This window comes from Eurosta solidaginis, chromosome 1 (assembly GCF_040869045.1).
Source record: "Eurosta solidaginis isolate ZX-2024a chromosome 1, ASM4086904v1, whole genome shotgun sequence".
NCBI lineage: Eukaryota > Metazoa > Arthropoda > Insecta > Diptera > Tephritidae > Eurosta > Eurosta solidaginis.
This window is the reverse complement of record NC_090319.1, coordinates 392,971,398-392,996,893: the sequence shown is the minus strand read 5'-3', so window position 1 is coordinate 392,996,893 and position 25,496 is coordinate 392,971,398. Positions and strand designations below refer to the sequence as shown.

At 37.4% G+C, this 25,496-nt stretch overlaps 1 protein-coding gene across 1 annotated transcript in view; it reads right to left on the bottom strand.

Annotated features, from left to right (window-relative positions):
• Positions 1-15,096: 15,096 nt before the first annotated feature.
• rdog (red dog mine) overlaps positions 15,097-25,496 on the bottom strand; it is a 33,656-nt gene continuing 23,256 nt past the window's right edge. Inside the window, exons 2-7 of the mRNA XM_067763605.1 lie at positions 22,973-23,203; positions 20,910-22,910; positions 20,459-20,849; positions 20,229-20,379; positions 15,736-16,684; positions 15,097-15,673 (exon numbers count right to left, since the gene is read on the bottom strand). Of these exons, the coding sequence (XP_067619706.1) occupies positions 15,403-15,673; positions 15,736-16,684; positions 20,229-20,379; positions 20,459-20,849; positions 20,910-22,910; positions 22,973-23,203 (3,994 nt within the window). The 3' untranslated portion in view covers positions 15,097-15,402. The remainder of the gene's footprint in view (positions 15,674-15,735; positions 16,685-20,228; positions 20,380-20,458; positions 20,850-20,909; positions 22,911-22,972; positions 23,204-25,496) is intronic.

The window sequence follows — 25,496 nt, the reverse complement described above, 5'->3', positions numbered from 1 at the left end:
TCTTTTCCACCAGTACCCGATTACTGCTGAACCCTGTTTCCAAACTAAAGTTAAGTGGTATGTCGTGGTTCTTATAGCGCATAATTTTTCTCCGCATATCGATCCTGATGTCATGGTCAACCAAGAAGTCCACTCCCAATATGACTTCATCAACGATCTCCGCCACAACGAATTTGGGTAGAACCATGACTTTTCCAATTAATACTCGCCTGTGACCGTACGCAACCTTGCTCCAGGTAATGACTTTACTCTCCTGTAGACCAAATCAGATCGAATCAAGGAATGAGATGCCCCCGTATCTACAGTCAGTACACGCTCTTTACCATCCACATTCCCTCTGATGGTAAGACTGCTAGATTTCCTTCCAATCTGCGACACAGATATCACAGGACATTCAATAGCCGGGGCAAGTTTTCGTTCTTTACATCCGACACGCTCTTGCTCATTTCCGCCAGCTTTGCGTTTACGGCCACCCACATTGTTGGAACTATTAGGACCAAGATAGCAATGACGTGCAATGTGAACTGAGTTGCCGCACTTGAAACATTTAATAACTCCGGCATTTTTCTGTTGTGATCCCTTCAGTGCTTCCAAAATTGTGTCTACCCACTCTGACCTTTCTACTTCCACACGGCGTGCTTTGAAAACTGGCTTACACAGAAGCGACGCTGTTTCCTTAATCAGAGCATGCGATACCGTTTCAGCAAATGTTAGTTTTGGATTCGCATATGTAGCCCGCTTCGTTTCCACATCTCGTATGCCATTTATAAAACTCTGGATTTTTACCCTTTCCGTGTATTCCACGGGTGCGTCCGCATTTGCCAGATGAGCCAATCTTTCAATATCAAATGTCTCGTTTGCTTTTTGGTAGCGGTTTTGCAACTCAATTTGGAATATCTGTTTTCTATGCTCGCTTCCATAACGTCTCTCGACAGCGGACATCAATGCTTCATAGTTGTTCCGCTCTCCTTCGGGAATCGTCTGTAGGATTTCGGCTGCTGGCCCTTTCAATGCCACGAACAGAGCTGCAACTTTATCTTCAGCATTCCAGTTGTTAGCTGCCGACGTCTTCTCAAATTGTAGCTTAAAGACCTGGAAAGGAACAGAACCGTCAAAGGATGGTGTTTTTACCTTTGGATTGGTTGCTGAAACAGCTGGGCGGTTTAATTGCAACTCTTGTATACGACCTCTCAAAGCATCCACCTCGGCTTCGATTTTTTCCTCAAACTGCGTTATTTTCTCGTCCATACTTGCTTCGAGTTTTGATGATATACGTGCCTCTTCCGCTTCGAGTTGTACTGTTATGCGTGCCTCTTGTTCTTTCAGTTGTGCCTCCATCTTTGATGTAATCTGTGTCGACATTTCTGCCATACGCGTTTCTTGTACTTCAATCTTCGATGTCATCTGTGTCGACATTTCTGACATACGTGTTTCTTGTGCTTCAAGTTGGGATGATATATATGTCTTCTGCTCTTCCAGTTGTGATGACATTTGTGACGACATTGATGTTAATGTCGATGTTTGAGCAGCTATTGTAGCCAATATCATGTTCAAGTCTGTGCTCGTAACTGTGTGCGATGTTTCATTTTTCTCTTCAATTTTTGTTGTTGTCTCGTCCCCATCAGGATAAAAGACATACTCGTCCACATCAATTCCTTGCGACTCCATTACCTCTCTTAGCCGTGCTTGAAGTTCGATCTTATTGCCGGTTGTATTTAAGCCACGCTTCTCCAACTCCTTTTTCAGTTGCTGGATCTTCAATTCACTGAACTTTGCTATGTCCAAGTTGTATTCCCAATCTTCGGAATTTATTCAACAATTCCTCTTCTGACACCAATTGTTACGAATTTACTTGCAAATCCTCTTATTTGCAATCCTCTGCTAAGTTCGAATCACTAAACTGTTGAATAAATAACTCCAATATTGAATAATGGAAAAATGGCCTTTATTAAAGTACTTCACAATAACACTTATACTTTGCTACTCGCTGGCTTAATAACCAAACTGATTGATAACTCAAATTAAACTTTACTATTGGCCGCTAGATCGCGTGCTTAATCAATAACTGATTGATTGCTCAACTCAAACTGAATTACAGCGCCTCTACATCTGTGGCCTTTTATACTCTTTGGTTTCCTCGTTCGCATCTTCTAGACGCTTCCAGAATCTACTAGTCCAATAGCTCTCAAACTCCTCAGCTGTAACTACAATTGCACAATTTTATAGTTTTTCTCATTGCATACTTATAGGAGTATCTCAGATATATGCATGTATTTGTGCATTGACTCTCTGCTGCTCGTACACGTACATGGTACATATATGTAGACGCAGTTATTGTTTCGTTTATGTAGATACATGATGATTGAATTATTGATGTGCATTCACGTCACTTCTTAGCATCGCTTAGAGCTGGCAGCACTCCTTAGTTTTGCTAATATTCGTAACAATACCTCTCATTTGATACCCATATCGTACAAAATAAATTCTAGAGTCACCCCTGGTCCACCTTTATGGCGATATCTCGAAAAGGCGTCCACCTATAGAACTTAGGCCCACTCCCTTTTAAAATGATCATTAACACATTTCATTTGATACCCATATCGTACAAACAAATTCTAGAGTCGGGCCTGGTCCACCTTTATGGCGATATCCCTAAATGGCGTCCATCTATAGAACTATGGCCCACTTCCTCTTAAAATACTCTTTAATACCTTCCATTTGATACACATGTTATACAAACACATTCCAGGGTTACCCTAGGTTCTTTTTACAACATGGTGATTTTCCCTTACTTTGTCTCCACAGCTCTCAACTGAGTATGTAATGTTCGGTTACACCCGAACTTAACCTTCCTTACTTGTTTCACATAAGAAGGTGTTTTGTATTGAGCATGCGCGCACTACCGACAATTTTATGGATGTTTTTTCTCAGCTACTGTGACTTTATTTATTGACTTACATAATTTGTGGCAAGTCAATACAAGCCAGTCATGTGGGTTTGTAATATTTGCTTGCTCAATATTTGGACATGACTACCTATAAAGATATTTGATGAATTGCACAAGTTTGGGCTGTTAGTTCTTCATATTTATGACAACGGCAAATAGAACAACTATTGAGCGCTCACAGTTTAAGTCGTACATACTTTAGTTTAAATTCGCACGGAAGACCTGGATCTGAAAGCTACATTTGGACTCAGCAATTGGCTCATTGGTTTGATTTGAACTTTGCATTACTTGATCGAGTTTTTAGGTCTTGTCGAGATTAGCTTATCTTAACGGTATGCCAAGTAGGCCACTCCTACCCCGCAAATTTTAGGAAGAGCATTTCATTTTTAGCTAAAAGTTTAATAAGCCACTCATACTGAAATCGAAGGAAAATCCCAACAATACCCGTTTTCGTCACTCCTAATGACTAACTCAATCCATTGCTTTTAAGATATTACCAACCTGCATCCAGAACCGTCTATTCGCTAAGTGCGTGAAGTCCCTAATACAATAGCAGAAAATTCTCATTAACCCTTGACAAACAATAATTGCCAAACACCACTTCATGTCTCTCAGTAAACAGCGCTGAAGAAAGCGATCATGCCTAAGTACTCCTGCGAGTAATAAATAGGAGCAAAACTCTTATAAAATTCTGTGACTTCCCAGCATAGCCGAAGAAGTATCTTGTTCCTCGAAATTTACTTAGTGCGTTATTCGATATCTGTGAATGTAAATCTTTCAAGAAAATTTAAATTTACACTGTACACTAATAGTGGTACCTTTGCGGCTGTTTGTTCTACGTCACCAATGTTGATTTCGCTGGACTCCCCAATTCATCCTAAACCTCCACCGGTATCTTTAGCTCCAACAATAACAGTTACCGATACTGGGGTTGTTGCTGGCGATACAAGTGTACCAGAAAAAAATAGTACTTCTTTGACGGGCTCGATAACCAACGTTAGGCCAAGCAATGCGTTTTCTGTCAACTGTTCTATAACGGCCGCACCATCCCAGCTCTCTGGTGCGCTATCCACTACTCCTTTGCAGGTGACTGTCGTGCCACCTCGTAGGGCTGTATTTGTTTCCCGATTACACGCCTCGCTTACCGAAAATGACATTGCTCATTACGTTTGCTCTAAACTTGGTGTTGCACCCACTAGTAACATCAATGTGTATAAATTTAACTTCAAATATGAGAGAGACATCTCCTCATTTAAAATATCCCTTTCAGATGAATATTTCGATAAGGTACTTGATTGCTCTTTTTGGCCTAAGCATACTGTGGCTCACTTGTTGACAAGAAAGGCGAGGGCCGAACCTGTTTTATTACAGCCAAAAAACGGTATGACGAACACAGTAATAACAACACAAAGGTAATTGCTGATCTGTCCCGTCTTCTCATTAATTACCAAAATGTTCGTGGTTTACGATCGAAACTTGTTCCATTCTTCCTTAATTCTTTCAAATTTTCTGCACAAGTTGTCGCTTTTACGGAGACCTGGCTAAAGCCTGATAATTACAATTCTGAGGTTTTTTCAAATAAATATGCTGTTTATCGGCGTGATCGCATCTCTAGAGCGGGAGATGTCCTTATTGCTGTTGAATCTAACCTATCATCTGAGTTGATTTCGCTGGATAATATCTCTCATATCGAATTCATAGCAGTTAGGCTTTCATTCGGTAGCTATAGCGTAATTGTTTCCTGTTCGTATATACCACCTCGTTCGGATATGGATGTTTATGATAGTCATAGCTCGGCCATCTGCGATTTACATTCGCAGTTGGGAGATAACGATCGACTTGTTGTTGTTGGTGACTCTAACTCGCCAACAGTTAATTGGGTTAATATAAGTGATTAAAAATTTTTAACTCCCACTGCTAAACATGAGTTTCTTAATTGCTTGTTAGACTCATCTCTTTTACAGATTAACAATGTTCCAAATAGTGGAAATAAAATGCTGGATTTAGTATTTGTGTATGGCTCGGTGGGTACTGCCCTTACGCAAATACCACCTTTATCCCTTCCAGAAGACCCTCTTCACCCTACGGTAGAGATATCACTTGATATCAGCCTACCCCGTAGGATTCAAGTACAGTCTCGTCCCCGATCTAGATGCTTCTACAAAGCGAATTTCATTATGCCCAATGATCTGTTGGCTTCCCATGATTGGCCGGATCTCTATGCTTGCAATGATGTCGATTCGGCTATCTCTATATTTTACAGTACGCTTGATGGCTTCTTTGATACCTGCATTCCTACTCGCTATACCCTATGTTCGAATAAGCCCCCTTGGTTTTCAAGGCAACTTATCAGACTTAATAACATTAAATCTAGGCTTTATAAGAGATTCAAGAAATCTGGAGCATCTGCATACCTCTCTAAATATCTAATAGCTCGTTCTAAATTTCACCGTCTTAATCAGCTTTGTTATAAAAATTACTTGAGTTGTTGTAAAGCCCAATTTTTTAGAAATCCAAAAAAGTTTTACAGTTTCGTAAATTCAAAGCGGAAAACTTCTGGGTATCCTTCCTCATTAACCTTTGGAGGTAAAAAAGCTTGCACTGATAACGACGTTGCTGAACTATTTTCTAAGTTCTTTAAGTCCACGTATTCATCCAATGGTTTTCATTCCGGTCAATATCCCTATCGCTTAGATAGCTCGAATTACATTAGGAATCCTGCTATTGATGGTAATATTGTTCTTCAGAGTCTTCAATCTTTGAAGCCCACCTTTTCTCCGGGACCGGACGGTGTTCCTAGTTGCGTGCTTAGGTACTGCGCCGAAAACATGTATGAGCCTATTTTAAAATTATTTGATCTATCTCTGGGATCTGCGTAATTCCCGGCACTTTGGAAACAGTCTTTTATTATACCCCTGCATAAAAAAGGTAGTAGGTCAAAAGTGTTCTAGTCTTTTGTCTCCATGCCAACACGGTTTTATTCGTCAAAGGTCAACCACTACAAATTTGCTTGTATTCACCTCTATAGTTATGGAAGGATTTTTAGCGACAAGCAAACGGATGTCATCTACACGGACTTCAGCAAAGCATTTGATACCGTCAACCATGAGTTGCTTATTCATAAGCTTGATTTACTGGGCTTTCCGTTTCACCTATTAATGTAGCTGAAAAGCTATCTTTCTAACCGGACCCAAAAAGTCCTGTTCAAGTGCAATCTGTCGGAATCGTTCGGAGTTTCCTCCGGCGTACCCCAGGGAAGTCATCTAGGCCCTTTGCTCTTTGCCCTGTTCATTAATGACTTGCCACAGACAATATTATATTCCCATACTATAATGTATGTGGATGATGTAAAACTTTGCTACACTTACTGTCCTACCGATTTGAGTTCCTTGGATCTTCTTCAGGCCGACTTGGACTCGTTCCAATGTTGGTGCACAACAAATTTACTAGCTTTAAATTGCTCTAAATGTAAGCATATGACATTTCACCGAGTGAAGCCAGCATTGAGATCTTATGTTATAGATGGTACGCCTTTGGAGCGTATATCTATTGCAAATGATCTAGGTGTCCTTTTTGATCCAAAATTGAATTTTAACATGCATATTTCATCTATAGCCAACAAAGCGTTGGTTTTACTTGGATTTGTTAAAAGATGGGCTAAAGAGTTCGATGATCCGTACCTCACTAAGGTTCTTTACACATCGCTGGTTCGTCCAATACTCGAGTATTGCTCATGCGTTTGGTCCCCTGTTTCTCAAAAGCATATACAGCGTCTTGAGTCGGTTCAAAAGCAATTTTTGATATTTGCATTGCGCGGCCTTAATTGGGACTCAAGTCTCCACCTTCCTCCATACAGAAGTAGACTTTTTCTTATTAACTTACCCACTCTGGAAAATCGGAAAATATTACTGGGGGTATTGTTCATCCATAAGCTCATTATTGGAGAAATTAATTCTGCGGACCTCCTCAGCCGCTTGTTTTTTGCGGTTCCCCATAAAGTATCCAGACACTACGTTCCTTTCTATTTACCCCTTTGTCGACGAAACTTTGTTAAAAATAATCCTCTTCTTATCTGGTGCGCGCACTACAATGACTTGTATAGCTGTATCAGTCTTGAATGTACTTTTGCCACTATACGTAATGCAATACTTGCCTATCTAATTTAAGAGATACAAGCTAATTTAATTTGCCGGCATTTTATTCCTTCCATAAAAAACAGGAACTATATCGCTCAAGGATGGAGGAACATTTATCAACATGTATCATTAAGAAGGAACAAGACAGTACTGTGTTGATTGGAATCTGGTGCATTTCAACAACGTAAAAAACATGCTTTTTCATGAGTCACTGACCGGAATCGTATGCATTCCGGCAGTATAATCTTATGGGTCAGGCATAGAGCTGATTGGAATCCGGTGCATTCCAACAACACAGGTCATGTGACTTTTTTATGCCTTGTGATGGCATATCCTCATTACACTACTCTTAGCACTGCCGGATTCCCATGACATGCTGATTGGAATTTTGTTGCATTCCAACAGGAAGATTGGAATCCACTGCATTCCGAAATCATGCTGAGCGGAATCTGATGCATTCCGCCAGTATAAAATTTCGGCATAAGATCTTATTTGTGCTCATATTTCTTATTATTATTATATTCTGAAATTATAGAGTAATGTTCATTAATATTTCTTTGTTTGTAATATAACATTGATCGATATATCTTAAATTTTATCTTTTGAGTTGTATATTTATATATCTTTTATATTATGCAGTCGACCATAGTTTGTCGTCGACTTTAAATAATAAATAAATAAATAAATAAAAAAAATAAAATATCCGACATTCAGTTCACGATCGACTTTTCTTAACAAAACAACTGCACGGCCAAGGGTATAGAGTTGTTTGATGAAAACGATGTACGCAAATCTCAAAACATTTCCGAAGAAATTCGAAAACTCGAGCAGTTTTAAAATCTTCATAAAATAATTACAAAATTTTATCTAGGCTGACGACTGAGTGAAAGCAAGAAGCATTAAAAAAAAAATGTATGTAAGGCGCGATAACCTCCGAAGATATTTTAGGCCGAACTTCTCTTCCAATTTGCGTCGTGCTCCTTTTAATTTTTCCTACGAATTGGCGATACAGGACCTACTTGTTTTATGCCGACTCCGAACGGTATCTGCAAGGCAGATGAGTTTTCACTGATAAGCTTTCCATGGCAGAAATATACTCAGAGTGCTTGCCAAACACTGGCGAGGGGCGACCCCGCTTAGAAAAAATGTCTTCTAATTGAAAAAACTTGTTTCTAAAATTTTGATATTGCTTTTCTCGGGGCGTGAACCCAGGATCTTCGGTGTGGATGGCAGAGCGGCAGAGCACACTACCATCACACCACGCCGTCCGCAAGGAGCATTGCTGTAACATATGTAGAAAGCTCTGCAAATTACTTCTTATGGAAAATTCTTATGCTAGAAACATTTCAAGCTTTTAAAATATATGAAAATAAAAAAAAAACACTCTACCGTTAGCCTTAGTGTTTTAGGAAACGATTTGAATATTTTTAAATTTATTTTTTTTTTTATAGGTTTTTTACATGTTCTTCCATACAAAGAATGAGAATATTATTATTATTAATTGGATAAAAATGTAAGAGATCTTTCAAAAAAATTGTAGATTTTTAAAAGCCAATCGAATTTTGTTTACATACACCGCGTTACACACATTCTGTCCTATGAACCAAATATACTTTTTCGGAAGGGGAGAAAAAATAAAAATACACGTGTATCGGCGATTTTCATGTACACGTCAGAATTTTTTTTTTGTTGTATGTATAAAGTATAACATAAAAAAAAATTAGACATAAACAAACATTTTGACGTGTACATGAAAATCGCCGATACACGTGTATTTTTATTTTTTCTCCCCTTTCCGAAAGATTATATTTGGTTCATAGGACAGAACTAAAGCTCGTTTTTGTAACGCAGTGATATTTTTGGTAACATAAAGCATACTTTTTTTTTAATTTAAGAAAAGAAACAAAATTAAGTAACTGTTAAAATGTTCTAATAGTTTGCGCTGCTATTTTTTTACTCGCAGGTGTAAAGCCAGACGTGGAATTTCAGTGAAACTGTGGTCCGAAATTTTAGATTTTTATCAAAAAAGTTAAACAAAAAACTTTAAAAATTTCCGTTTATTTAGGGAAAAAAATCGATTCGGTCAACCACTCATTAACTAATATACCTCCTTAAAAATGTAACTCGTTTTCAATTGTAATATTTTTAAAAAGTTGTCTGCAAATGGTTAAACGTTAAGACAATAAACGCGCAGGCATATAAAATTATATTACTTTTCTGCTAACTGAAAGCCTTTCTTGAAATCGAAAGTTAAATCACTTTCAATTAAGAACGAGTATGCAAATTAACTTTTTTCGTTATGGCTACTTCGAGTGATAAATTGTTATGATTAAATAGGTTATTTATGTTAATTTGGAATAATATGTTTGTATGCATAGATTCGTATATATTAAGTATATGATTCTGATTGGGATTCGTTGGAACATCACGGAACAATACGGTATTTGCAGCCATGTTCTACCTCGTGCTTTATGACACTGCCATAGTCCAGTTTTTACTTGGAGCTGTGTGAGAATGATTTAAATATCGACGTGCAATTTTTCTATAGAAATTTTTTGTAAAAAATTTTGAAGGTGTTACCTTTTGTTTGGCAAGTACACCAAACATAAAACAAATTAGTTTAATTCTTATACTTAGTTTTCAATTTGTTCAACTCGACGGCCATTATAATAGCTCCATCAGTGGTAAACCCTGCCAAGTTTCTTAGCGGCACATATGCATTTGAAAACAAATTGTTCAGCTCGACTAGTGAAAAAAATCTTTGAAGCCACTTAAACAAACTCTGATGTGTCCTCGTAATGTGTTTGCCCTAAGATCCAGTACTTTTCTTTTTAATGCCTAGACTAAATTATCTTTGAGGTGTTCTGCTGTATTTTATTGGCTTTGCAAATTTTGTGGTAAGAATTCCATGGAAGTAAATTGAAAATTATATGTGGGATGTGGGTTAAAGTGCGTGCACACTAAGCGACGCGACACGTAGCGACATAATATTCTTTGCATGTATTCTTATGGAACCATGCACACATAGCGACACGACACGACCCAGTTGACCAACCAATTAGGCAAAAATGCCGCGAATATTTTGTGTAACGTGTCGCGTCGCTTAGTGTGCACGCCCTTTTAATGAAAGTGTGACAACTGTTGTGAGCAGTGTTGTTTACCTCAGTAAAAAAGAGTTTATAGGTATATATGGATGTACATATATATGTATTTTCATACGTATCAGCTTGACATATGTATCTACATACATATTTATGCGTGTTCCCAAGTTAATGCAACATGAATGGTTAAGAATGCTTACATCCCTTAAAAAATCCTCTTTCGTTAAAAATATTGAACATTTCCTTAAAATTCTTAAACAAAAGTTTTATTTGTTGGTATTTTTGCACGTATCACTATTACTACACTACTACGACTTTGTTTTATAGTCGCTTTTTCTGTCCCTATGTCCCTTTGAATGCTTAAACCCTTTTTTTTTTTTTTTTGAAATTTTGTTTAATGGAGGGGACTATAATAAAAGTCCCATATTCCAGGTTATTATCAATATTATATGTTTTTTAATTAATGGATTAAATTTCCAGTGTTGTATAGATGCACGTTGAGCTCCACCAGTACACAATGGTAATACCAATTCGGCCAGAACCATGTGTAGCAGCTTGCTATTAGTATTAGATTATCCGTGATTTGTAAAATGATATTTAAACGGCACCACGCCAGGTTATGTTCAATTTGTCTTCGTATTTAGTGTTATATTATAAAGAATTTATATTCACTCTAGTCCATTCAATTGTTGGTTTTTGTCCAATTGGGGTAATTATTTTTCGTTTATTTTATTTTTGTAAAAGTATTTTCGTTTTATCAGGTGTTATATTTTAAAGAATTTATATTTATTCTGGTTATATGTACATGACTGCACATTAGTATATAATAAGGATATTTATAATCCCGTTATTAGTTCTTTTTGCAATAAAATTTGCAGTTAGATGTATGCAATGACACTGCATAGTATGTAAATTGAGCATGCTTTTTCAGCATCAATTATATACACTCCGTTAAATTGTCCCGTTTATTTTCGAGAATTTTATTTTCATTAGTATGTATGTATATGAACATTAATTTTCAGTGGCCTGTTGCCAAGTGTCTTTCACGACCCGTTCATGGCGCCACGCCAGTTATTAAATATGCACGAGTTTTTGATCCCTGTTAGGAGCGCAAGAAACCACCCTAACTCCAGGTCAGGGAGGCAACGCATCTCCTAACTCCGCCAAAACGCCCGAGGGAAGCACAGAAGCCAACCTTGTGGCCTATTTTAATTTTCCACTCAACGCAAAAAGCCTGAAAATTGACGTTGAGTAGAGGATGACCCGTACGACCGCTCGCGCGAAAAGACAAGACAGGAATGTGCTTAAACCTTTAAAACTACTCAAGGTTCGAAAACGAGCTCAAGGCCAGAAAAATAATTGTTTGTAATAATTTTTGTTTTTTTAATTTTTCTATAATTGAAAAATTTTATTTTGTTTTTGGAATAGTAAGTAGACAATTTTTCAGACAACCTGCCATAGCTGCGCAAATAGATCCATTTCGAAGGGTGCTGAGCCTTCATCATCAGTACGCTTTAGGCACGCTGCGCTAACCATTTAGCTATACAGCGGTGGTTTGTTTTACTGAAGGTATATATGTATAATAACATCCATTAAATAGTGGAGAAATACTGTTATTTTTGAAGTTTTTAATGTGATGTATATATATAAAAGAAAGTGGTGTTAGTTACACTATGTATTTATAACTCAAGAATGGATGAACAGATTTGGCTGAAAATTGGTGGAGGGGTAGCTTAGAACCAGGAGACAGACATAGGATACTTTTTATCCCGTTCTGGATAGGGTCATGGGTATCAAATGGAAGCTGCTCGAGATATAGGCGAAAACGTGGACCCGGGTATATACAATATGGATATGTTTATACAATATGGATAAAAAATTAAAGCTGTTTATGAGTGCTTTAGTACAGAGTAATTTTCATACCTATTTGTGACTAGGGTCTCGAGAGATAGGCCAAAACGTGGACCAGGGTAACACTAGGATGTGTCTTTACATTATGGGTATCAAATTAATGCCCCTATTACGGTATACAACTCAACTTAGTTGGGTTGTAATTAAAACAACTCAACTTTCAGACAACTCAACTCCTGTTTGGTATTACGAATTACAACTTATTTCAGTTGAAGTTGAATTGGTGCTGCCAACTTCAGAAAGTGATGATTTGAGAGATAAATGAACAGATGATCAATTTGCCCGCGAAATTTTCAGTATTTGCAAAAGTGATTTTGTTATTACAAGATATTATATGATATGAAATCTATTTTATAATGGCGAAAATGTTGGTGATTAACATGTCGCGAATACGGAAAATATTCGCGTGGTCATTCCACTCCCTTGGAACTACCAAGCACCAAGTAAGAAAATGTTTAAGTGACAAATGATGAGATTCAAATGAAGTTATTTTGCAGATTAGAAAGGAATCATATTACTCATTACTAAACAAAATTAAGGACCATTTCTGCAAACCCTTTCGAGGGAAGGCTATACCCCTATTTCAAAATTATGCGCCACATTCAGATTTCTTGCTGGTGGCATCTATCAAAAATGCTGTGGAAATGATTTTGGTGTTGGACTGGTTGTAGATATTATTGAGGAGCATATTTGTGCGAAGTGGATTAAAACCCAAACAGCAAAAATTGTATTTTACTCTAAAACAGGATGCCCAGGAATAGCGATTAGTATCAATGGGACTCACGTTCGCATAATTTGACCTATTTTGGCTGCATCCGAACACCGGCCAGCCTCGTCCAACTTCGGAATGTCGCTCCATAAAGTCAAAAACTTATTCAACATAATCCTTCGTTTAAACGTTCTTTTTTCTATAAATGTGTACAAAATTGTTGATTATTTTTTGATTAAAAAAGGTTTAACTACCGGCTTTAAATTTTTTTTTTTTTTTGGTAACGTTTTATGAGATCGCACCATCTAACTCTTATCAAATGTGGTATCAAAAGACCCGTTTCGATGTCCGTTTTTAGGATTCGAAAGCGGAAATTAAAATTTGTTTCTGTCGAAAAATATTTACAAAAACCCACAAAATGGCCCGAGAGGGTCCGAAATATGAGGTCCGATCCACAGTTTTTTTTTGCACAACATCTTTCTGCGTTGGGGGCCTTTGGCCGCGATTTGTAATAATAACCCTGGGTGGATCAAATGCAGAAGTATTAGTGTGTACAAAAAATATGGCATGAAAATTTGAACCGAAATGATATGACAGAAGTAAAATTTTTAATTTTTGTTTTCGGATTCTTAAATTGGAGGTCGAGACGTGTCTTTTGATACCAACTTTGAACATTTTTGTTACAAATTAGGTGGTGAACCGTCTTGTAAAACATTACATTTTTTCAAAACAACTGCAAAATTGTATGAGGCAACTGCTAGTAATCAGCTGTAAGATTTTGACGGCTTTGACAACTACACCAACGCAAGGTTGTAAACGGTAATGCCACAAAAAGTTGTTAGACTAGACAACTCATCCGCGATTTTTTTGACAGGTTGAGTTATAATCTGTAATACCAAATTGCGAAATTTCAACCCAACCAGAGTTGAGTTGTAAACGGTAATAGGGGCATAAAGCTCGTGATGTGTACTTTAGTACAGAGTAATTTATACCGCTGGGTGACTAGGGTCTCGAGATATGTGAACCTGTATACCCCTAGAATGTGTGTGTAATATGGATATCAAATGAAAGCAGTTGCTGAGAGCTTAAAAGTAATTTTCATTGTGATATTCGATTTAGTCGCATCAACCTGGCAAAACTGATAAATATACATGCGAAGCCGAAATAGACATGTATTAGTAATACCCACATACCTATTTAAATACGTCCTATTCGATTTGCCTGAAATTTGGTATATAAATTTACCTATATTAGTATTTACGATCCCTTTTTCCGGGAGGTAGACCAGAGACGGGCTGGGAATGGGATTATGACGACTGGGACTGAGACTCGGAGTGGGACTGGGACTGGAACAAAATACATACCACCCTCTGGGACTGCCAATAAGGGATGAAGAAGAATGGGAAAAACTTGAGAGAAGAGAAAATAAGCAAGGAGAAGCAGACTGAGAAAGAGTGAGACGAAGATAGAGACAGATGAAGCGAAAAGGACGGAAGGGGGGAGTGAATAAAAGGATTAAGAAAAAGTGATGAGGGGGGAGGGCAGAGTTAGACGGAAAAGCTTATTAAAATGTATGCAGATAGACCGAATTTAGGGCAGAGCAACGTCTGAAAGGTCTACTAGTATTAAATAAATAAGAGATGGTGATACTCACATAAATTTTCACGTTTCTTGTTGCCTGCATGAGATAGCTATGACCATAAATCTCTTGTCTGAACAATAGCTTGTATAGGATTTGTACTATTTTATGACCTATCCATACGACTTTTTCGTTCAACATTTGAAGCTTATAGCTGCAGAAATTTCGAAAATCTTCTTTGCTGAACAATCGATTGTGTTGGGGATATATGCTAGAGCGGTCCGGTCCGGTCAGTCTAATATAACACCAGAATATACCCTCATCAAGATATCTCAAAAATTGAGGTACTAGTTTGCGTTCAAACAGACGAAATCAACTCAGATCGTCATTCTGATCTATTCGTTATGCTTATTGGTGACTCTGTCTCTTCTCCTTTAAGGACATAAAATTTTTAGATTTGTGACAAACTTAATATACCATTTAATTTTCATGAAAGTTATGAAAATGAAATTGGAATATATTTCTATAATTGATGCAGATGCGATATTCTTTATTTATGAGTTGTAAGTACAAAAGTAGTTGTTTGGGATACTCTCTCTTATTTCAATAATGGAGTTTAAAAAAATCAGTTTTTTCTAAGTACATATGTATAAGTATAAAGTAATTAACTTTATAAAAAAAATAATACATTTTTATCGCAATACAATTAGCACTTCCGTTTTTATGTTTTTTTTTTTATTTTATCTGGGCTGGATAATATTTAAATAAATAAATTTTCATTTATAAGTATCGACATACATATATTACCGTACATAATTCTAAATGTATAAATTTATGTCTATGTAGGCATTCACATATTGTTTACTTTCAATTGATTTGCAAATCCAATATTTGAGTACAAAATTCGTTTCTTCAAACTTCCCGAAAGTTCGTTTAAGTATAAAACTAAGTACACAACGGTTAATAGCACAGTTACATAGCATATCACATTACATTTTCTAATTATCCCTTAATAATTTTCATAAATTCTTTTTCTTTTGTTCATAACTCGCTTCGGCCGCAGTCATCAACACGTTGGCCATGGCGAAGCCCGTATGATCGGCCAATTGCCGTAAAAATCCATTGGGACGCTGTAGTAACTCATATGGATGACCTAATTCCACCATCTGTCCAGCATCCATTACCAATACACGATCGCTATCCATAACAGTGTGTAGACGATGAGCTATAGTCAGGACGGTGCATTTTGCAAATTTGGTACGAATCGTTTTTTGTATTAATTGATCGGTTCTAAGGAGAGAAGAGCCGTTTTGACAAGAAGTTAATAGGTTCAACAAGTTTCAAAGACTTACTCTGGATCAACATTAGCCGTTGCTTCATCCAGTATAAGAATCTTGTTATTCCGTAGTATAGCACGTGCCAAACACACCAACTGCCGTTGGCCTACACTGAAATTTGCACCACCATCATACATGCGACAGGCAAGGCCTCCAATCAATGTTGATACATGCGATCGTAACTCAACATCTTCCAATGCCTTCCATACTTCCTCATCACGTCGCTCTTCCATTGGATCCAAATTATAACGTAAGGTGCCGGAAAACAATACAGGATCTTGTGGTATTATGGATATTTTGCTCCTCAAATCGTGTAGGCCAAGGCTTTCAATATCAACATCATCCACACGTATAACTCCTTCGTTGCATGCCAATCGAAACATTGATTGTATAATAGAAGATTTGCCAGCACCTGTGCGTCCTACAATACCTATCTTCTCTTGTGGTTCTATCGTAAAATTCAAACCTTTGAGCACATAAGAGTCTTTAGGCGAGTAACGAAGTTTCAAGTTTGCAAACTCTATACGGCCTTCGCTAGGCCATTCGTCTCTTGGCTTTTTCTCCGGATCAGTTTTCAATGGTGGCTCTGGTGGCTGCTCAGTATACTCTAGGATACGCTCCACACTTGTCATATCATTTTCTAATTCGGCGGTTTGACGCATACCCCACTGGCACATACCAATCATTGTCATTGAATGTAGTATTGCTAAGCCAACGTCACCACTATTGTATTCTGTACGTAATAGCAGAAAGCTAAATGTCACAGCTGCTATATAGAGAACACATAAGACGTCGGACCATAAAGCAAAGGCACGCGTGCACGATATAAATAGAAACCAAGCACATGTATTGCTATTCATGTAATCGTGAAATTCAGAGTCAAGTGCGGATTCCGCCTGCAGAGCTCGTATTGTACTTAATCCTTGAAATGTCTGATTTGTCAGTGAATAGATGGGACTGCGAGCTGTGAAAGTTTGTAAAATTAGTAAATGGATAAAACTTAAGTAAAAATCATATGCCTCGAAAACCTAGTAAACCGCTATATATCGAAAGTATTAGGCACGTGCTCCTTCTCGGACCACAGCAGGCTATTCTTCTCCATTAATTATAAAGTGGAAGCCGACCGAACGTTTACAAATCCAAGAAATGCAAACTCTTTGAGAAACTAAGGTCAACGCCAAGAAAACTCTTCAACTAAATACAGCCGACTAGAAGAGGATTTGCATGCCTACGATGCGACTTTAATTCATGGCAGCAATACTGCTAAAACCTAGAGACAACAAGTGAGACATCAAGATTTCGTATCCTTATCTCAAAGAAGCATAAACGAGTTTGAAGGCTCATGTACCATTTCCTGTCAGAAAACTCTAGAGGTGTAGATGGAAACACACTTTTTACGATGCGCAACGTGACAAATGTCACTTTGGCAACGAGCTGCGCTTTTTATCCGGAAACCGACATCAAAAATCGTACTGGTTTCGAACTAGCGCAGAATTATCTCATTAATAGACAGTACTAGTTCAAATTCGGTCCCCTTCTAGTGCTATCAACTGACACCTTTAACACTGCGGTGTCCTGCGAAACGGCAATTGGACCCCTTTGCAGACCTTTTGACCGCATTTTTAACTGGTAATTAATTTTAATACATATAGCTCAGACTTAAGCGCTGCTGGTACAACTGCACCTCTCTGCATTCGGAAGTAGTCACTAAATCTTTTGTGAGAAACTAGTGCTTTGCGTGACTGTCTCCCATTTACGCTGTTGGGCTATCAACTCATTTGAGCATTTCAAACCTGTGGGGGTATTGACCATTTGCAAACCCTTGGCGACAAATGGGTACCCTATTCACTTGGCATCATTTCTGGATGGTTAGGTATCGGAAGCCTGGATAGGTGTTCGTGTAATTTTCGTTCATAAGCTGAACCACTCAGAAGTCAAATAAAACAAGCTTCTCTTCATTTATCCTACAATGTTTGGACGGACTTATTGGCCGGCACAGAGAGCCGGAGACAGCGCTCACTCCCACCGGGTCGACGCACAAACACGAATATTAACAAGTAAGGAAGGTTAAGTTCGGGTGTAACCGAACATTACATACTCAGTTGAGAGCTATGGTGACAACATAAGGGAAAATAACCATGTAAGAAAATGAACCGAGGGAAACCCTGGAATGTGTTTGTATGACATGTGTATCAAATGAAAGGCATTAAAGAGTATTTTATGAGGGAGTGGGCCATAGTTCTATAGGTGGACGCCATTTAGGGATATCGCCATAAAGGTGGACCAGGGGTGACCTTAGAATTTGTTTGTACAATATGGGTATCAAAAAAAAGGTGCTAATGAGTATTTTAAGAGGGAGTGATCCTTAGTTCCATAGGTGGACTCCGTTTCGAGATATCGCCATAAAGGTGGACCAGGAGTGACTCTAGAATGTGTTTGTACGATATTGGTAACAAATTAAAGGTATTAATGAGAGTTTTAAAAGGGAGTGGTGGTAGTTGTATATGTGAAGGCGTTTACCAGATATCGACCAAAATGTGGACCAGAGTGACCCAGAACATCATCTGTTGGATACCGCTAATTTATTTATATATGTAATACCTGCCAAGATTTCAAGGGTTTTTTATTTCGCCCTGCAGAACTTTTTCATTTTCTTCTACTTAATATGGTAGGTGTCACAACCATTTTACAAAGTTTTTTCTAAAGTTATATTTCGCGTCAATAAAACAATCCAATTACCATGTTTCATCCCTTTTTTCGTATTTGGTATTGAATTATGGCATTTTTTTCATTTTTCGTAATTTTCGATATGGAAAAAGTGGGCGTGGTCATAGTCGGATTTCGTTCATTTTTTACACCAAGATAAAGTGCGTTCAGATAAGTACGTGAACTAAATTCAGTAAATATATGTCGATTTTTGCTCTAGTTATCGTGTTAACGGCCATGCGGAAGGACAGACGGACGACTGTGTATAAAAACTGGGCGTGGCTTCAACCAATTTCGCCCATTTTCACAGAAAAGGATTGGTAAATTTTTGTTCGACTTATGGCATTAAAAGTATCCTAGACAAAGTAAATGAAAAAGGGCGTAGCCACGCCCATTTTGAAATTTTCTTTTATTTTTGTATTTTGTTGCACCATATCATTACTGGAGTTGAATGTTGACATAATTTACTTATATACTGTAAAGATATTAAATTTTTTGTTAAAATTTGACTTTAAAATTTTTTTTTTAAGTGGGCGTGGCCCTTCTCCGATTTTGCTAATTTTTATTAAGCGTACATATAGTAATAGGAGTAACGTTTCTGCCAAATTTCATCATGATATCTTCAACGACTGCTAAATTACAGCTTGCAAAAGTTTTAAATTACCTTCTTTTAAAAGTGGGCGGTGCCACGCCCATTGTCCAAAATTTTACTAATTTTCTATTCTGCGTCATAAGTTCAACTCACCTACCAAATTTAATCGCTTTATCTGTCTTTGGTAATGAATTATTGCACTTTTTCGGTTTTTCGAAATTTTCGATATCGAAAAAGTGGGCGTGGTTATAGTCCGAAATCGTTCATTTTAAATAGCGATCTGAGATGAGTGCTCAGCAACCTACGTACCAAATTTCATCAAGATACCTCAAAATTTACTCAAGTTATCGTGTTAACGGACGGACGGACGGACATGGCTCAATCAAATTTTTTTTCGATCCTGATGATTTTGATATTTGGAAGTCTATATCTATCTCGATTCCTTTATACCTTACAACCAACCGTTATCCAATCAAAGTTAATATACTCTGTGAGCTCTGCTCAACTGAGTATAAAAATACTGAAATACTGAACTTAAAAAAAAAGAACGTTAAAACAGGCGAGATCTGCAATTCAGTTGAACGAAATTGGAACCAATGGTCTATAGTAGTTGTATCTATTGATTCTACATATGCACAGGAGTAGGATCATCAACACAACTTTAGACGAATGTTCCATATAAAGAACGACAACAAACTAAGGGTGACACTAAAAAAGCATATTTTCAGTTTACTGAAACTGAAGTGCAAAACGAAAAATCTCTCTTCTGAAGCCAAATATCTTGGCATAACTTTCAACTCCAAATTAAGACGGAAAAAGAATATTAAGAATATATCAAAAAAATGTATACTAAAACGGCTTAAAAGGTCAAGCGCGAATTAAGTATGTAGGTAGGAGCCTGCGGGAGGAATCGGGGACTGTCGCCGACAGTTAATGGGGACAGTCATTCAATAGATATTTAGGAATGGTGCTCTTGTCTGCTGAAAGGTGCTAGACATAAAGAGCAGTCAACGGAAGATTGGGAAAATGCAAAGGCCTGTATGCCGGGGTATATTAGGGTTATTGGGCTGGAAAAGTCCAAAATTTGGTAATTAGCTGACTACTAATATATGACACGAAAAAGGGAGGACTAAACGGTGCCAAGCTTAACATCTAGCCACCAAAACTATGCACACAATAAAAGTCAAACAATTCAAGAAAACAAGCTTACTTATTGATTCTATCCTTTTCACACTTCGGCTAGTGTTTATGTAGATGTAACGGAATAGAAAGAGGCAAGCAACAATGACCGCAGCTGGTATCAGCAACCAGTAATTGGCAATCGCGACAATTATGAGAACACCGGAAATATCGATGGCGAACTACAAAAAAGATGAAACAAAAAAAAAAAAAACAGGTAAACCAACAACAAATCATAAATTCATTAATTGATTCGTTTACCGCAATACAATCCAGTAGAGTATGTGGCACATCGGTATCAACGGTACGAATATCCTTAGCAAAACGATTCAAAATTCTACCCGATGAATTGACATTGAAAAAGTACATGCTAGTCCGGGTTATTCCACGAAAGAGACGATCATGCAATTTCAGCGATATGCGAAGACACATTGTGAAGAAACCGAACGTACGCAGGATATAAACGATCATTGTTGAGCCTAATATAATCGCATAGATCATAACAAGTTCCTCACGATGTGACTCTTCATCTTCCAAATTTCGCTCGCCCGTACGGTTGGCTAGAGTTTCGTTTGCCAAGATTGTGGCATTTAATTGCAGACCTTCTGCGGAATCACCATTTGCTATCGCAACCTTTTCCTCCCAAATTACCCTATTAAGGAAGATAAAAGTAAAATAATGATTTGAACTAATTATTCGTAGCCATATTTACCATCTTGACAAAAAGTAGTCCACGCCAGTTAACATAAAACGTGCACAAATAAAAAGTGCAATGACTATGAAGAAGAATATGGGGCTTTCTAATGCCTTAAAGTACGACATATAAACATCGAGTTTGACAGAGCCAACAGCTTGTTGTTCCTCATTCATATCAACCACAGGCAATTCATCTGCGCCCAACAACTGATGATGTTCCATACTTTTCTCCGATTCACTGCGCGACATACGACTGTCAATGCTCATAGCGTCCGTCGAGTCTGCTACTTCGTTGCGTGTCTCATATGTAGCTTGCATTAATAGAAATTGACATTTTTCGTTTTTCTGCAAATCCTGATAACTGCCTTGCGCCTCAATACAACCCGAGTTCATTAGTACCACCTGCTCTACATCGAATAGATATTGCAACTGATGTGTTACCAAAATAACTATTTTATCATTTAGAAACTCGGTGATACAACGCTCGAAGATATGTTTACCCACATGCGTGTCGACGGCGGATAGCGGATCGTCCAACAAGTAAATATCGGCTTTATGATAAATAGCGCGTGCAAGATTGACGCGCGCCTTTTGGCCACCGCTCAAACTAACACCGCGTTCACCCACAATTGTTAGATCGCCATTGGACATAAGCTCAAGATCACGTTCCAGTGAGCACGCTTTGATGACCTTTTTATAACGTCGTTCGTTATATGAATCAACAAATACAATATTGTCACGCACTGTACCTTCGAAAACCCATGGTTCCTGACCCGCATAGGATACTTTGCCGTTTATCACAATTTTCCCTTGATTTATTTTAACTTCGCCGAGCAAGGCATTGAGTAATGTCGACTTTCCGGAACCCACAGGTCCGACTATCGCGACTAAAGATCTGTTTTCAATTTTAACATTGATATCCGAAAGCGCTGCGCTACCCTTGCCACCCATAGGATCGGTTGCGTCCCATGTAGCACTTACATTACGTACTTCAACGCTTTTTAGTTCAGTGTGTGGATATATTTCACGTCCGCTTGAGAGATCCAAAATATTCTCCTTATCCTTAATATTTCCATTTGGTTCTACTTTATCACTGTGATCATTATTATTTTTCTGTATAGAATGTTTCTTTTCAGTTTTAATTATGGGAGTTACTGCAGCATCGCCATCTTGTAGGAACTCTCTGACACGTTTAGCTGACACCGTCGCTTCGGAAACGAATGTTATGGCTAGCGGCCAAAAATGCACCATAGAATCATTAAGCATATTAAAATAGGAAGACACTGTGTAGACGCGCTTAGCTGTCAATGAGTCACCCAGATATATATAGGAGACCAAAGCAAGAAATACTGATAACGGTGATATCATTGAGGTACAACCCAGCGCAGCATGTATATACGAGGTACCCTTTATTGCTTTGACCTCTTTAATACGCACATCAGCTATCAGTTTAGCAAATGAGTTTTCCCACGCATACATTTTAATTACTTGAATTCCTTGAATAATCTCATTCATTAATTTGACCCGCAAATCTGTACGTTCTGCCGTCCTTCGTCGATAATAGGCAGCTTTCTTTCCCACATAAGCCTGTAGTGGTATAAAGCTTAGCATGAATGCGACACCGATCACCGCTGAAATACCAATCTCTTGATACATAAGAAAACCAATAATCAGCGACTCTGTTGGTCCTTTCCACAAATCATGTAGAAATGCTAACGCCACATCGAAACGACCCACATCGTTGGAAAGTATATTTATAGCTCGTCCACGTAAGCCATCGTTGCTGGCATTTTTCGAAATTTGTAAACATTTTCTATAAATGATACCGGATAGGCCGACCCTTATTTTGGTGCCTACTTGAAAGATGTAGAAAATAAATGGATGAAATGTAATTACTGGTATCACAGAACATAGCACAATGCCGGCAGCGATTATATATGCTTGAGATTCGGTTGTAGTTGTCTGGCCCTCGGCAAAATAGGCCACAAGACCGCCAAGTAATAACGGTTGTATAGCTCTAAAATGTAGAAGAAAACATTATCAATAACTTTTTATTAAGTTAGTAATTTAAATAATTACTTGCAAGCCGATTCTGTTGCGGCATATAGAAGACCTAATGGTAAAAATACTGATCCATATGAACGCGCAATCACACGCACTATGCTGGGCTTCTTGCGTGTTTTTTCATCTTCCCAAAACTTACTGAATTTGTCTGTAAGCCGCTCGCTGTCCAGTGATTCACGATTTTGATATAAATCCTCTTCTTTAAGTGGCCCTTTAAGCCCTTGCCGAAAGATATCTCGCATCCACCTTTAAAGAAATAACGAATATTTTGTGGGTATTTTTGCATAATAATTATGTGCCTACATAAAACTGGTTTACAACCAAAATGCACCAGAGACAACATTATGAAATACCTATGTGAAATCACCCCTTGGTTCCGAAAATGAAGGTTATTTTTAATTCTATGGTAACGTTTTTGAGATATTTACGAATTACCGTTTTTCAGTAGGGTACTTAAGTATTAAATGGATATATTTACTTGAATGCTTATAACTTTTGTATTAGTGCATCGATTCTGTTGAATGAAAGCTTATTTTTTTGTAATAAAACAGAGCTTAGAGAAAAAAAAATCTGAAAAAAAAATAAAAAGTTTTCGAGATCCTGCCTCGCAAAGTACAAATTTTTTTATATTTTTACAAAAAGAAAAATTGAAAAAATCCGTAATTATTGTTCGTTATCTTTGAATCTGCAGGGTCTAGCAAAAAGTGTTGTATGCGCAGTTTATAGCAAATTGTATTACCTTTTAAAAGCTTCAAACCGTTTTGGAATCGCTCAATTCGTTCTTGTGATATATATGATTAAGTGGACCCAATTCTTTTTTTGTTTTCGAAAAACGGTAATTCGTAAATATCTCAAAAACGTTACCATAGAATTAAAAATAACCTTCATTTTCGGAACCAGGAGGTGATTTTACATAGGACTTTCATAATGCTGTCTCTGGTGCAGAAAAAAAGTTGGAGTTTGTGATCCAGTGTAATTAATTGATTAATTTGGATAACGTTTTACAAGACGGTGCACCACCTAATTTTTATCAAAAATTATCAAAAGTGGTATCAAAAGACGCGTTTCAACCTTCGTTTCAAGTCAGAAATAAATTTCAATTGACTTCAGACCTTGCCCATTCTGAATGAGCCATTCACATACAAAATTTCGCGTTTTAAACATTCGCCGTATACAACAAAAATACCCGCTAACATATTTTGTGTCGTATTCATTTGTTATATTACAGTTTTTAATTGAGAAAAATTTTAGAAAAGTTACCAAGGAGTGGAAAACATAATTTCACTTGAAAAGTGTTCCAGCACCCTTAGCCAAAGCAAATGTCAAATTCTTTTTCTTATGCTTTGTTTGCAACAAAAGTTGCAAGTTGGCTGCTTTTTTCAATCGGACTAAGTGTACATTTATAGCAAACAAATTTTTGAAAATCCTCAATTTATAAATATTGTAGCTACTAGAACTAATTTGGCTATTATTATTCCTGCTACTTTGGCTGTTTTTGTACCTGTTGTGACACCGCTTTTCGTATATGCTAAGAAGTGAATAAATTTAAATTTTTCCTATGCAACCAGTGCCGCCGCTCACATAATTTTCTTCGTACCAAAAAGCGGATCAAAACGCTTTTTAGAGTACCAAAATAATTGTTTCTAAGTTGTAATCTTGTCTTGAAATATATAAATTTCGTGTCACGTTGTTTGTCCGTGATGTACTCCTAAGCTACTTAACCGATTTCAATCACATTTGCACACCGTGTACAGTTTTATCCAACTTGAAAGATAAAATAGCGTTCCTGTAAATTTTCTTTCCGGAAGTGGACCAGGGATTCGGTTTGCCTGAAATTTGGTATGTAGATAGCTTTTTGCCTAGATTAGTAATAACGATACTTATTTTCGGCAAGAGGACCAGGAGCCGATCTTTTCGAACAAAGACGAAAGTAGAGAGATATGGATAGATGGAGCGGAAAAGAACTGAGGGAAAAGGCGGAGAGGGTTAAAGAGGCGTAGAAAAGGAGAAAGGCAGAGGGAAGAGTAAATAAAAAGATAAGAAAAAGAGGGAGAGATGGGAAGGGAGATTAGGGGTAAAAACTGCTTAAAAGTTATGCAGATATACCAAAGCTTGGGCAGATATACGTCTGCCGGGCCTGCTAGTTGAATAATAATTAAGTGGGTATGAAGTTAACATTTCTTGGACTGCCTTTGCTTTTTTTAACTGAAAAGTTGAATCTTTATCCCAAATCGAAAATTGTTGATAAAAAAACAGCGGTTTTTATTTCTCAAAACCCGGTTAAAACCGGTGTTTATTTTTACTTTATTGGTATGTTACATAGGTAAATCGTTTATTACAAACAAAACAAGTTCAAAGTTAACACAGTGTTAAACAGAAAAAAAGTAAGTCTTCAGGTGTGAAGATTATTGTTATTAAAGCCATCTTTATAAAAAGAAGTTTCTGGCAAAATTATCCAAAATACCTTTGACGCACTTTTTCGCAAAATGATTTGGGTTTTGAATATATCAAAAGATTTTATTCAACTCACACTTTAAAT